The sequence below is a fragment of the Crocodylus siamensis genome, chromosome 4, assembly GCF_052110815.1.
Source record: "Crocodylus siamensis isolate JL-2025a chromosome 4, ASM5211081v1, whole genome shotgun sequence".
NCBI classification, from domain to species: domain Eukaryota; kingdom Metazoa; phylum Chordata; order Crocodylia; family Crocodylidae; genus Crocodylus; species Crocodylus siamensis.
In genome coordinates, this window is record NC_143398.1 from 163,870,493 (window position 1) to 163,885,476 (window position 14,984).

Below are 14,984 nucleotides of genomic sequence, written 5' to 3' on the forward strand. Positions count from 1 at the left end.
TCTGGGTAACCTGTTCCAGTGTTTTACTACCCTTATCGTGAGAGTTTTTTCTAATGTCTAACCTAAACTTCCCTTGCTGCAACTTGAGACCATTGCTCCTTGTTCTGGCATCTGCTTCTACTGACAACAGTCTAGCTCCATCCTCTTTGTAACCATCATTCAGGTAGTTGAAGGTGGTTATTAAATCCCTCCGGTCTTCTCTTCCCCAGACTAAATAAGTCCAGTTCCCTCAGCCTTTTCTCATAAGTAGGGACTTAGCAAATTTGCAATTTTGTGATTTTCATGGAAACCATGAATTCGGTGGGTCCCCATGAAAAAATGCAGAGATCATGAAAAGGCACAAAATTGGCAGTGAGCAGGGAATAAAAAAAGAGCTGCAAAAACAGAAAAGAGTGGAAAGCCCTTTTTTACTGAAGCACAGGGAGAGAAGTGGAGGGGGTATATTTTTGCGGCAGAGCATGGCAGGCCCACCTCCCCTCCCACATCTTTGATTGACTAAGGGACCCCAGAAGTCCCACCCATCTGTCAAGCTCCAGGGAGGGGCAGGACTTCCAGGGCCCCTTCACCAGTCAGAGTTATGGGAGGTGGGTTCCTGTGCTCTGCTGCAAAAATGGTACCCAGTGCCAGACTTGGACCACAAAATTGTGGGGGGCAGCCATCCCGAATTCAGTAGGTCCCTGTGTATAAGTCCTGTTCCCTGACCCCATAACCATTTTTGTTGCCCTCCACTGGATTCTCACCAATTTGTCCACATCCTTTCTGTAGTGGCGGGCCCAAAACAGAACACAGTTCTCTAGAAGTGGTCTCACCAGTGCTAAATGGAGAAGAATCACTTCCCTCGATCTGCTGGCAGTGCTCTTACTAATGCAGCTCAGTATGCCATTAACCTTCTTCCCAACAAGGGCATGTTGCTGGCTCATATTCAGCTTATTGTCCACTGTAACCCCCAGGTCCTTTTCTGCAGAGTTGCTGCTCAGCCAGTCAGTCCCCAACCCATATCGGTGCATGGGATTGTTCTGTCCTAAGTGCAGGACTTTGTACTTGTCCTTATTGAACTTCATGAGAGTTCTTTTGGCTCAGTCCTCCTACTTGTCTAGGTCTCTCTGAGTCCTAGCCTTAACCTTCAGCATATCTACTACTCCCCCCAACTTGATGTCATCTGTAAACTTGCTGAGGGTGCAGTCCATCCCATCTTCCAGAACATTGATGAAGGTATTGAACAAAACCAGCGCCAGGACCAGCCTCTGGGACATTCTACTTGATGCTGCCTACCAACTAGACATCGAGCCATTGATTACTACCCTTTGGGCACATCTACACATTGCCATATGGCAATGTTACTATGGCGCCGTGCTTTAGTACTTCCTTTTGTAAGTACGAAAGCACAGCACAGTATAGGTGGTTACTGTGCCATGCATGCAACACACAGTTAGATTTTGCTGTTACATTGCTGGAGTGGCAGGCTGTAACTGGGGAGTGCACCACTATGGTAATGTAGCTGGCGATCACGTGTAGACCCATGTGTTTGCTACATTGCTGTAACACGCTATACAGTGATATAATGTGTTGCTATGTTGCTGTACGGCAATATGTAGATGCACTTTTTGAGCCCAAAGATCTAGCCAATTTCCTATCCACCGTATAGTCCACTAATTCAGTCCATATTTCCTTAGCCTGTTTGTGAGAATACTGTGGGAGACCACATCAAAAGCCTTGCTAAAGTCAAGGTATATCACATCCACTGCTCTCCCTGCATCCACAGAGCCAATCATCTCATGTACTTCCTGAACAACCTGTGAGGAGAGTAATGCCCCTAAGCACAGTATTCTCAGTACTCCTGAGATAGCAGGAAATGCCTAGGAGGTATTCCCAAAATCTAACTTGACCACTGGGCCATTGGATAATGGGAATGGGGCACATTCGTATTATATTGGGGTTTACCCTAGAACACAGATCTGGCCCTGCAAGTGATCTAAGCAGGAGAATGCCTATTTTGTGAATCCTGATAGGGCTTAGGCATGAGATGTCTACTGAATAGCAAAGTGTTGTCAAGACTTAGGCAGGTATTGAATATAGCCCTTACTGTCTGAATAGGCAAGTCAGGAAAACAGCAGAGAGGAAACAGTGTCCAGGTCACACAGTAGGTCAGTAGCAGGGCCAGAAATCGCACTCAGGTCTTGTGACTCGGAGCACTGTCCTACACCTTGCTGTTTCAGGATTATTGGGTTTTCCTCTTGAGTTTTTGATGACTGGAATTTGGCTTCTCTGAACCAATTTATCTAGGTCAGGAATCAGCAACCTTTTTGGAGCAAAGGGCTGATGTAACATAGCTCAGTCTAAGGCAGGCTGGTGCTTCCAACTCTGCTTCTGCCACCAGCTCCCACTGAATCCCCCCACACTGCTGCACTGCTTCCAAATTGCCGTGCTGATATCCAGGATTCTTGGGCCTGATGAAATGGCTTGGCAGGCTGGATCTGGCCTGTTGAATGTAGGTTGCCATCCACTGATCTAGAACCTTAGACTCACCCCAGTCAGGCATGTGCATGAGTTTGGATGATGAGACCTCATCTTTTAAATATATTGTAGCACTATCTGCATGAGGGCACTGGGAGGTCATGTAGAAGCTGGGACACTGATGTAGCTACTGGCCAGGGCTGGAAATTCCTTACAGGGATGCTGTTAAGAATAAAGCTTCTCCACAGAACATTTCAGCTGTCCTTTCCTTCTTCTTTCAGTGCCTGTGCTGCACTAATAATTGTAGCTTTTCTAACCAACAGGGGCTCTTGAAAACTGGTTTACTGCAGTAAACCAAAATCAGTGCCTACAACAACAAACCAATGGATATACATAAGCAATGGAAGAAAGACGTTTTGCTAAGGAAAAAGATGTTGATGTGCAAGCTTTAATAGGGAGGGGGAAGAAAAAGATAATTATTTCCCAGATCTTGTATAATTTGCTTTTTATGGCAGTCTTTAGTGGCCCTCAGACACGCAGGTTTCACAGATGTGCAGAAGAGCAAGGCCTTGCCCAGCAGAGCTGGCCATCTAAGTGGGCAAGGCAGAAAACTAACTGGAGAAGGACCTACTGCTTTTCCCATTTGAAAAATCCCCATCTGTCTCAGAGGTGGCTGACTTGCCCAGGGCGATGCACAGGCAGAACTGTACCCTACTCTTCTGAGCTCCAGACTTGTGGCTTAACCGCAAGACCATCCTTTTACCAATATGTATCTGCCTTTCTCTAACGTTAGCATAACACGTGTTGTGGGTGGGAGGGAAGGGGATGACCCTGATCTGATGAGACACTCTCATTCCTTACCTGTGCTTTTCCCCCATGGCACCCTCTGCATTGCATTTTGGTACCTTATTTATAGATTTTTGTCAGCTGAAGGTCAGTACAGGGCAGCTGGATCAGTTACATCTTTCTTCAGCTCCTGGCCTACTGGTACCTTACTTACTACTTACATGTGCATAATATAAAATTATTCTGTAATACCCTTCCCCAGCTTCAGTCATTGCTTAATACATAACATGCTATATGCAAATGGGATCATTTTCAGACTTCCCGAGTGAGCTTTCATGTCCAGTGCAGTAGTCACAGAAGACCTGAGTGGTAAGGACTAGCAGCTCTTTTCCGTACAGGGCATAGAAAAGGTTGTATTATAGAATAAAAGTGTATCAGACTTGAAGATTAATGCTTTGCAAAGCATTGGAAAATAAACAAAATAGGGTAAAAAAACAAGGGTGGTGTACTGGGAGACATACATTTATTCTCAGATCTAAGTGCTGGGTGATCTGGGATTTTTTTTTCTCTCACTCAGATTGACACAGATAGGAGGAGGCCGAGGGGGAGAAAACGATCCTTGTGAAGTGATAAAATTAGTCTATTCCCTCCCCTGGTTAATGAAACAATACAGAGCTCAAATGATGGAGAACCCACAACATCCCAGCTGATCTCTTCCAACTGTAAAAACAGGCACCTTATTTCTGCTCTGAGTTTGTTAAACTGGAACCCGCAGCTGTTGAATCCAATTCTGCCGTGCTGGATTAGGTCTGTTAGCCTTCAGCTAGGAGAAATCTGTTTGCCTTGCAGGCACTTATGGACTGAGATCAAGGGACTGCTTACCCATCTCTTAGACAAATTAAATAGATTAAGCTGCTTAGTTCCTCCTTCACATGTCTTCAACTTATGATCAGCTTTCTGTCCATTTACTGGGCCCTAAAACCTCTCAGACTGACTAGTAACAGTTCTAAGCAAAAGATGAAGTGCTGGATTCTGTCCTGCCTTGTTGCAGTGTTTTTGTGGGCAGGACTTCAGGATCCAGTTATACGGCTGCCTAAGGAACATGTGCGGCCCTATAACAATAGTGTCTTGGCACCTCACAATCTTTAATGAATTGATCCTCACAGCACCTGAGGAGGCAGGAACATGCCATTATTGTCATCTTTCTTATGGGAAATCACTGTTACCCATGGCCTGGTCTTTCCTTATGTTCCAAAGCCAAAACCTGCTAAACCAAATCCTCTTCATTTTGCAGCTGATTTACGGTTTTATCTGCCTTTCCTTGTAATTTCTGTATGCTTCTGCTTTCACTCTAGTTTGCTGTAAAGCACCCGGATGACTTGTCAGTGCCTACATGGATACAGCAGGAAGATGCATAAGCATTCCTTAATTAAGTTTTTGGTATCTAAGTCACACAATGGCATTTTACTTAGCTTTGCATTACAGCTTGAATCATGTACATTTTTGGTGCAAATGACTAACTTTGTCTCTACTGTGCATGCTCAGAAGCAATTCACTACATCTCCAGGCTCTCTTTTTTACATTGTTACAATTTAGCTTGGCCATAGACAGACACTAAATTGAGACTGGGGCGTGGGAAAGGACAGTGCCGTCCACATTTTGCAAAGGGGTATAACAGTTAAGGCATGTGCTCTAAGCAGGGCACCCAGGTTATAGAATCACCTACCCAAAAGGGGATTTGAATCCTGACTTACTAGATCACACATGGCATCCTTATCAAAAGGCCAAGCTCAAGTAAGCGTATCTTTCTTATGAGGCTAAGTCACTGAACAGACAAAAAGGAACCTGACAGCAGCTTGCAGGGGTGAGTGCTGCCCTGGTGGGGAGGGAGTGAGCCCTTGTTTCCTGTGTTGTTTGTATATTTTGTATTACAGCATCATTGGAAAAACTGCTCACAGTGCAGTGGGGACAGGGAGCAGGTTTCTCCCCCAGGGCACTGTGCCCCACCTCTGATACTCCATACCTGTGGTGCTTGCTGGTGTCAAGGCTGCACTATCTGGAAGGCTTTCTTGTGGCAGTTCTCATTACAATATCTCTTCACACAAGAAGGGCCTCTTGGCAGACAGGACACAAAATCTCTAATAGGAAGAAGTGCAGTGTGTGCTTGGAGAGAGGCAAAGACATTTTGTTGTATTAGTGATAGCAAGTCTCAACATCTCAGACTTCCATTTCAGAAGAAGAAAGTGTACTATACTCACCCTTCTCCAGCCAGCTGTCACTAGCCCATCCTGCCTTGTGGGACACCACCTAATTCTCTCCTGAAAGCAGACTTCGCTTCTGCAATCTCTTACTATGCATCTAACTTACACAGAAGAGCATACCAACAAGAGGAGACCCGTTTGTTTTCAGGTCACCTGGGGCACTGCAGGCCCTCTCTCATGGATGCAACTCCATTGGGCCAATTCCAGCTGCTGGTTACTGAAATACAATCCAAAATAGTGGCATAACTTAAAAGGGCATTACTCTGGATATGCATCAGTGTACATAGTGCATTTGGCATTAGAGGGGCATTGGGAGGAGGAGGAGAATTGTTATAGTGTTGTCCATATAGATATCTATCTACTCAAGTCCAAACTCTGCTAAGACGGGTGTCTTAGGCAGTCAGGAGAAATAGAATTTCAAGCAGATAGAGAGAGGCATGTTGGCATATGTTAAATATCCATCAGAATGAATAAAGAGCCAGACACCCCCTCAGTAATAAAGACCCACCCCTGGAGATATCTACATGCCTCTCATTGAAATGAATAGAACAGCTTTGTGTTTTTTCAGGGCAAGGTAGAACTCACCTCTTGGGGCAGTTAAGCTGTGTACTGTCCCCACTGAAATCGCAGGAGAACTACAAGACTACAGAGAATGCCAGCAGCTATACATTGGGTGTATCTACATGTGCTCATTTACTGCACAGTAACCAAAATGACTGTGCAGTATGGGCACGCATCTATGCGTGCATACCTGTACTATGCAGTATATATGACGACTTACACTGACCATCATTCAGGTATCAAATTTACACTGAATTAGTTACTGCACAGTAATACACATGTAGATAGATGCCTTACTGTGCATTAACACTGTGTTTGTGGACTAACATTAGTCCAAGTCAGCCTCCACACAGTGTTAATGCACTTTAACGCCTGCATGTGTAGATGCTGGCCTATTCCTGCTTACTGAGCAGTAATTTACTGCGCAGTAAATTTAAGTTGGTGTAAATGCACGTGTAGACATGCCCATTCAGCGTCTAGTGAGTGAAATTGTTTTCAGTTAGACATGATGGACTGAATTGTAACATACTTTTGAAGCTAGACCATGGAAGGAATAGGGCCAGTGAGTATATAATCAAATATTTTATTTAGAGAGGAGGTCAAGAAGCAGTTTGTAGATCCAGATTTTGAACAAGCCAAAATTGTGGGTTTCTGTTCACTTCTTTATAAACTCATAGAAAAGTATGACTGGAAGGGACCTCAGGAGGTCATCTAGTGCAACCCTCTTATTACTTGCAGTATTCAAACTGGACATTACTTTCGCCTATGTGCACTCCCATTCACTTCAACGTTTCATCTGTGTGTGAGAGTCTTGCTGAACTGGGGCTTCTTTTGGGAAGGCTTGTATATAAAATGAACATTATAAGCATGGACTGTAATAATTTCTCTTGCTCAGTCTCAGATAAAATGGAGCCTGAATCACAGTCACTACTTGGTGTGGGTTCAACTTTGCAGTACCAGAGTTCATCCCCATTCTGATTTTCTAGTGTTAATTACTAGAAAGAGAGGCTTACAATCTAGCTCTGTAGCCATTAGTGCAGGAGAAGACCCAATGACTGCAAAGTAAGTCTGTTGAGGTAAGAGAGTAGGCTCAAGCTTTTAAAGATTTATCCAGCAGACGTTGATACTGGACTTGATTTGAACTTGTGCCCACCAGGCTGGGCTTGGGACAACTCCACATTAGACTTCTGACTGGCAATTGGTGGAATGTAATGGCTCCAAAACTTTCTACATCACAGTTGTCCAGCTGCTGCTACCAGGTCTGGATGCTACATGCCAAAGTGTGTATGACAAGCTAATGCTCTTTCCTGGCAAGCTGCAATGCACAGCAGAATCTCTACTCCGCAGCCTCTTTCTCTTCAGTGAGTAAGCGCATAGGTCCATCTGTGTGAAGCAGCTGGTAGATCTGGGCTTAACGTCACCCTTCTAACACTACTAATGAGCCCATGTTACTTCTTGATCTCCAGGAAACAGGGTGAAAGTACAAAGCCAAATTTATATTAAGAAAATGGACAAAGGATATCTTTGGGTGCCTAGGTGCTGTGGTGATGACCAGCCTAATACTATGGCACTGGCAGTTACAGTAAAAGAGAAAGGAGGGAGGGGAGGGATTGTATTTTACTGTGCTGATAAAATAAAATGAATCAAAAACACCCTCAGAACTTTTTTTCCCTTCTGTCCCCAACCCCTTGCCTGCCATGTGGTTAGTTCATTTCCAGCCTGCCCAGATCTTTTAATTGAGCTGTACAAAAATCAGGATCATTTTAGAGACCTTGGAGTGATTCTGCTAGTCTTGGCACTCTCTGTCATTGCCCAGTGTTTCTCTAGCATTGGTTGCAATAGTCTCCCCACAACAGGATGACACTTGTCTCCTGTATACCATTCTGACCCAAGTTCTCCAACAGGGTCAAATGTCTGCAAATGAAAGTGAAATTTAGACTGAAGAGTCAAGTATTCCATTGTGTGCTAGGAAGATACTTGGTCTGGTTGCCCTGATCTGATAGCATAGACCTATGAATCCCAAATTGAGCAGCCTACCTGAAGGCATGGTAATCAGCACTCTGCTCACAGAGGCTGGTCTATGGGTAAAGGTCATGGGAACCATGGAGATACTTGAAGGGATTGTTAAATTGGCAGTCTGTAAAAGGTGTTCTTCCTGCTAAGCTCTATTGCACAGTGAGTCAGGAGTTGATCTAAAAAGAAAATAAGTGTGTACCTGAAGTGTCACTGACTCCAGTGGGACTTAAGCATGTATTTAAAGTTAAAACTACTGTATGTGCAAAGGCTTTACTGAACTGAAGCCTGATTTCTGGAACTTGAGCTGTAACTAATTTCTCCTGCTTTAGAAAGTATGGACATAGCAGGGAGGCTCCACAAGAAACCAGGTAGCCTCTGCTGCAGATGCTTGTTCCCTTCCACTCCAAAAAGTCTCTTAAAAAAGCTTTGTCATTCAATGTCCTCCTACTTCCTTCTTAAGGCACAGTCACCCCACGATAGTGAAATAGATTCCTTCAGCAGTTTGAACACTGGACAATTCAAGGTACAGATTTCTTGGAGACAACTTTTATGCAGCTGGTTTGTTTAACCCTCTCCCCTCCTATGCTCACTGTCCACCAAGCCCCAGCTACTTCCTTGAGTGACCAGAAAACATGTCCATTATTTTGTATCCTTTCTTGCCAGGGGAAGCCTGCTGCAGTTTCTGGGAAGAGCAGCACACCAAAGTGGTGTGTTTCCCTATGAACAGGGAGAAGAGATATTTTGAGGAGGGGAACCTCCACGTGAGAACGAACATGGACTCATCTCCTCCACTTCCTGATTCCACTTAGTGAGAGCTAACTGGCTATGTTGTTCACGTTCAGGCTGAGACCCAAATGGACGCTAGCAGAGGTGGTGTTGCAACAAAGTCCAGCCAGCCCATGCCGCTTCTAAAGGAACGTTGTAGTCTTTGCATACAGCCTTGCAACTTTGATCTGTGTTCCCAATGGTGGCACCCCCTCCCCAAGCCCACGCAGCAGGGCTTCAGTGACCCGCTTACTAAACAAGGGGGAGAGAGGTGTAAAGGAATTTAAGCAACAGGTCTGTGTTTTGGTGGGTGCTTCTTGCCCTATGCTCAAGCCCTAAAACTAAGCACTTATGATCGGAGTGAGGAAAACATTTTACTTTTCAGGAAGACGAATGCTGAGATTTAGCCATTTGAGTCTCCCCAGTTTGTAAGAATTAAGAATTATACTCCTAGTGGTGGTATTAGCCAGGCTTTCACTCCAGCCATAACAAATATTTCATCTTAATTTCCCCAATAATTAGCAGACTTTTTCCAAAAAAGAAAATCCATCTCAAATCCTTCTTCAAAATACTCTGCAGACATGGCAGCCCATTTCCAAGTTCGCTCCCACTGACTTCCTCTCATTTCTATGTTTGCACAAAATAATAATTATTATAATAATAATTTTAAGTGTTTTTTCCAGAAGGGGAAAAACAGTAAAATGATTTTAGGCAACCAGTTTCAACTCTTCTCCCCTGCCTCATAGACCCTTAGGTATAAAAGCCTCCTACCTGCCATGTACAGAGACCTATGAGTCTTGTTCCAGTGATCTGATGATAAACAGAAATTGACTGGAGTATTGTATGAAACAATTCAGCATCTGCTGTCTTCAAGTGACTCCTGCTTTTTGTATGTCACATTTTTGTTTGTAGGGATCTAAAATGCTATTGATTCAGTGCAGTTAATATGGTTTTTTTTAATGTGGAATAGCTTAGGGCATGTTATCAGCCACATTGGAAGGTAAAGCTGATTTCTTTTACTGTTGGTACAAGAAAACAAATCTAGTATCTGTGATTTTCTCTTAAAAATATTAATCTTACATGGGTTTTATTAACAAATACTTTCACAGGTGCCATTTGGTTCCCCAGAATATTTGCCAGACTAAATATTCATGACAGAATACAACAAAAGGAAAGAAAGTAGCTCAAAAACTAAAGCAGTCAAAATGAAAATGGAGTTAAAAATCATAATGGATTGATCTTTTTTTTTAAAGAAAGGGGAGGAGATAGCTAACTAAAAATGAAAGGCAAAGTCCTCTGACAGATGAAAATGATATTGCACACTGACTAAAAATATATCCCTGTATACATTTTTAAAAAACATGATTACAATGGCTGAGACTGAAGACTTTAAGAGACATCTCAATTTGTGCCAGCAGCAAACTATGTAATATCCTTTAAAAATGAATCCCAAACTTTGAATTAATTACCAGTCAAAACAGCAGAAATTGCATTTGGAATCAGGCAGACAATCGTGGCGAGCTGTGGAGAGCGAAGAGTGAGAAGGGGAACACACACACAACCCCCCATATACCTCATCTCTAATAATTAATCAATTCATTAATTAATCACAAAAAATGGGGGGGGAGGGGAATCTTACCACCAAATTGGGTAACCGGCTAAGACCTTTGTGCCACTGAAGAGAAAATATAAAATTAATCCAAGCAGGTGGTAATCCATTAGTCCAGGCTGGTGCAAGGGAAAAAGCTGAGTGAAGTTTTCAGAAAAACATTAAGGGTGAAAATGAAGAATTCCCCCCCACCACAAAAATAGTCGAACAAAGTCCCTTGAAGTGCAGAATGACTTTCTGGCTTGTCAGAAACGCACCTCTCCAAGCCTTCCCCCCCCCACCCCCCTGTAGATCATCCAAAAGCTTCTATTAAAAAGTGCAGGGCTTGAAGATGTCAGCAGGCAGCCAATCAGACTGCATGGCCTAAGGTAAGGGATGATTCTATAGTTCAGGGCTGTCAATCATTCCAACCCCCCCACCCCCCCCCCCACTGGCCCCACAACTTTGTTCCTAGCCCTCACTGGGGAAGGGCATAGACAAACCCTTTCACAAGAGACCTTGCTGTGATAATTAGATTTTTTTTTATTTTATTTTTTTTATTTTTTGGTAAAATTCACTTAGGAGCCCAGGACGCACAGCCCCTGCAGCCCCTGCATCTGGATTGGCATGATAACACTTTGAAAGGTAAGAAGGGGGATATTTCTGATTCCTCTTAATCCCTGGGTGGGGAAGGGATAGATGACTTGATTCTTTAGTTGGTAGCAAAGGTAAATGTTAACCCCTTGCGGTGGGCAAGCAGAGTTGTGGTGAGGGCATGCCAGAGTACTCTTTTACATTTTTTTAAGTGAGTTAACTTCATGGACTGAATCAGTCTGAATCTTTAGATCAAGGCAGCACAGTGCAGTGGTTGGGGCAAGGAGGCTTCAGAGTCAGGACTCCTGAGTGGGGAAGAATATAATGTGATGGCTAAAGAAGAGGAGATGAAAGTCTGGACTTTTTGGGAAGATCTGCTCTGCCTCTGGACTGCACAAGGAAGTGCCACAGTAAGGCCTGGCCTGCGCACCCCATACACTGCACCTGAAGAAATGCAACGTAGCTGCCCTTAGCATGGTGCCTGGCACATGCCAGTTAACACTCCCAAGACAGAGGAGCACTGAGACCAGCACTGCACCAAAGGCTACATGACTTTGGGGTGTAGTGGGCACTCAGCAGCATGCTGTACTTCACTATAGTGCTCTCTAGCACAGGTGGAAGGCAGTGTAGATGTGCCGTTTGTTTCTTTTCCTAACTCTACCATTCGTCTACTGTGACTTGGGGAAAGTTACTTCCTCTCCCTGTGCCTCTGTTTACCCATCTGTGAAGTAGGAATAATGTCCTACCTCACTGGTACATCAGTTGTGCATAAATTAACTTCCTTTGTTTGAGATCTTTGGATGAGAGGTGCCACAGAAGGGCAAAGTATTAGCAAAAATAACATGTGAATACAATGGAAGAACATTAATCCTTACTTATCATGCCAGTTGCATTGTAGAGGTCACAAATGACAAACAGGCACAAAACATCTTACCATACCTCAGCTGTTTCTATTTTGTTTTTGGCTTTTGCTTTGTCCATGGTAAATGGAAACTAAGCCATAATAATTTAGGCCCTCTTTCATTTTTGGGTAAATGATTATGGTATAGCTTTGCTTATTGCAGCTTCCGTCTGGACAGATGAAACAGTTGCAATGGATGAATGGACACATGTTCTTAGGTGGTAAGTCCCTGATCTCTCTTTAAAGAAATATAAATGTGCAACTATCCAGGCCCTCAGTAAGGTATTTTTTTAAAAAAGAAGTAGGATATCTTTAGCTCATACAAATTAACATAAACCATCCAGTTTATACAAGCTCAAGCATATAAGGAGTCAGATCAGCAGACATAAAATCAAGCCTGGGGGAGTGGAAATAACAGAAATTTGAGGTCTGGTCTCAGGCAACTTAATGCATCTGCTCACTTTTAAAAGCTGTAAATGCCTCTCCAGGTACCAACGCTATGGGCACCAAAAATATTTCTGTACATAGAGAACTATGGACATGGACTAAGCCAAGTCCTGAAGTTTTTATTCCATGATTTTGGTAATTAGGAATATAGATCTTGCCTGAGGGACAGTGTATAACTATATGAGGGCTTTACCAGATCAAAAGAACAGCCGTCATCTCACCAGGCATTATACGTCAGTGAGAGGCCTCCTGCCAGGGGCTCTGTGCTGGGCATGGGTGGACACTGTAGTGTATTTGTGTATTTTTGTATCTGCTGTAAGGTCCCTTATGCTAATTGTCAATGGGCTCAATATAAAGTACCACAGAGCAGGTTTCCTTTCTGGGGCATGCTGTGTTGGTTGCAGTCAGTGGAGATATTACAACCAGCCCATTCTTTTTATACAGTTGAAGGCCAAAAGGGACTTTTATATCATGTCATTTGGCCTGGACTATCACAGGCCATGAAATTTGACCTGTACTGAGCCCAATAACTTAGGTTAAAATAAGGAATTTCAGTGTTCAGGACTCTAAATTGTTGTTTGTAACAGGCAGGGAATAGGAGAGATCATGATAACATCTGTCCAGGTGGTCTTGTGTGCTCCATGCTGCAAAGGAAGATCAGCCCTCCCCCCTGACTCCCTGAAGTCCCAGCCAGTCTGACTTGGGGGAATTTTCTTTTTGACCCCATATCTCACCATCAGTTGGACCATGAGTGTCACCAGCCAGGCATCTAAGAAGAAGGATTCTCTACATCTCAACTTACTGGTTTCACCATTCACTTTCCTATCTACAGATGTGGAGAATCCTGATGCTTCAGAAATCTCTAGACCAGAGGTCAGCAACCTACAGCTCACAGGACAGGCGGCTGCCACAGCATTTGAAAATGGGGGGCTCTCCCTGCTCTGCACCACAGTCAGTCACTTGGAGCTCTGGCAGAGGGGTGCTTTTGCTGTTCCACACTCCAGCTGAATGGCAAGAAGTGGTGGCTGGGTCCTAACAACCACTCACCTGTGACTTAAACTGGGCTATTCTGATCCCTACTCTAGACTATAACACCAGGAGAGAGGAATGAAAATCAACCCAAACAGAATGCATCTGGCCATTTGTACGTCAAGGAATAAAATTCCCATTTCCTTAAAGACTCTAGCATCCCAGGAAATGCTTCTCCTAGAGACAATCTCCTGGAAACAACCCAATTATTTAGGGCTCAAATCCCAAAGACCTTACTCACTGTTTAATCAAGACAATCTCCCTCTGGGCAGATATGACAAGATCTGGCCAGGAAGAATTGAACAAGTTAGACAGGGAATTATGTTCAACAGTCAGAAAGGGAGAGGAGAATTTGTTATCAGTTAGGCTTTCCCAGTAAACTGTTTTGTCTCCCCAGTAGTCCAGGTGCTGAACACCATAAAGACTGGTAGTGGAGGACCAAGTTCATCATCACTGAAGTACAGGGGAAGAGGCTATAATATCCTGAGGAGAAGAACCTTCCGAGTACTCAGCTGTGCTCAGATTTGTTGGTCCCCGCATCAGGGACTGTGCCAGAGGCACAGTTTTTGAAAGAAAAATAACCAAGTCATTTTTTAAATCTTTTACTTGACCCAAAGTCCACTGAAGTCATTGGGAGTCGTTCTGTTGATTTTTTTTTTTTGTGTGGGTTTTTGATCCGGTCCCATATGTGTTTCACATAGGCCATAGCATCTTTTTTTGAAAGCTATGGTTGCGATTGTCTTGAAATTAAGACATGAATATGGTGACTGAAGATTGTCCATGTGTTTTTCCTTTTTCCTCCCACCCATCCTACTAAAAGTGAGAGCTAAGGATTGAGGGGTATAGGTTGTAGCCATGTTGGTCTAAGGACAGGCAGACAAGGTTCTTTGGGTAAATCTGGTATCTTTTATTAGACCAACTCAAATAGTTGGTAAGAATTCTTCTTTGCAAGCTTTTGGGCACAAACACCCTTCGTCAAGCAAAACTTCCACTGACTTCAGTGGTGCCAGACTAAGACCCTGAAGTCTTAAAATTTCACTTTTCCTGAAAGAATACCTGGGGAGGTGGGGTACAGCAAGGGTTGGGGGTTGACTTGGCTTTTTTGTAGGAAATCAGTGTTATTTAGTGGAATTCCTTCTGCAGGAAGGCAGTCTTCAGTTAGGACACATGGAATGTGCTTTGATTTATGACTAAGTTGAGGTTTGTTAGCAGACTTGTGCAGATGTGCAGGTTTTAAAATAGTCATGTGTGGTGTTTCCGCTGGATCACCTGCTTCAACATGCAGAGCCAGAGCAGCTACGGTGGTCAGTTCCCTGAAAATTTTGCCCATCATCACTTGTATGTACTTATGTGGACCTTCCAAATACTGTAGTTAGGATCAAATTCCAGTCTCAGAATCTATTGAGAATTCTGTCGATCTCTCTGTCTGGTCTTTAACAGTGTTGCTACCTCTGATTTTTTTCCTGGTGCAATTGAGATGAGAATCTGTTCTTTAAATGCTAAAATAAACATATAGAAAACTTCATGCCAACTTGATCCATCAGATGTGAAATGTAGATCCTCCTGCTGTGGATCCCTCTTT

General features: G+C 43.6%; 1 protein-coding gene across 2 annotated transcripts in view; it reads right to left on the minus strand.

The window, feature by feature from the left end:
- Positions 1-10,699, minus strand: part of WNT3 (Wnt family member 3) — a 70,826-nt gene extending 60,127 nt beyond the window's left edge. The window contains exon 1 of one of the 2 annotated variants that reach the window (XM_090044746.1): positions 10,483-10,699. In XM_090044746.1, the coding sequence (XP_089900872.1) occupies positions 10,483-10,562 (80 nt within the window). In that variant the 5' untranslated portion in view covers positions 10,563-10,699. Of the gene's footprint in view, positions 1-10,312; positions 10,333-10,482 lie in introns of those variants that run through there. The other variant, XM_090044747.1, reaches the window with a different exon arrangement.
- Positions 10,700-14,984: the final 4,285 nt, after the last annotated feature.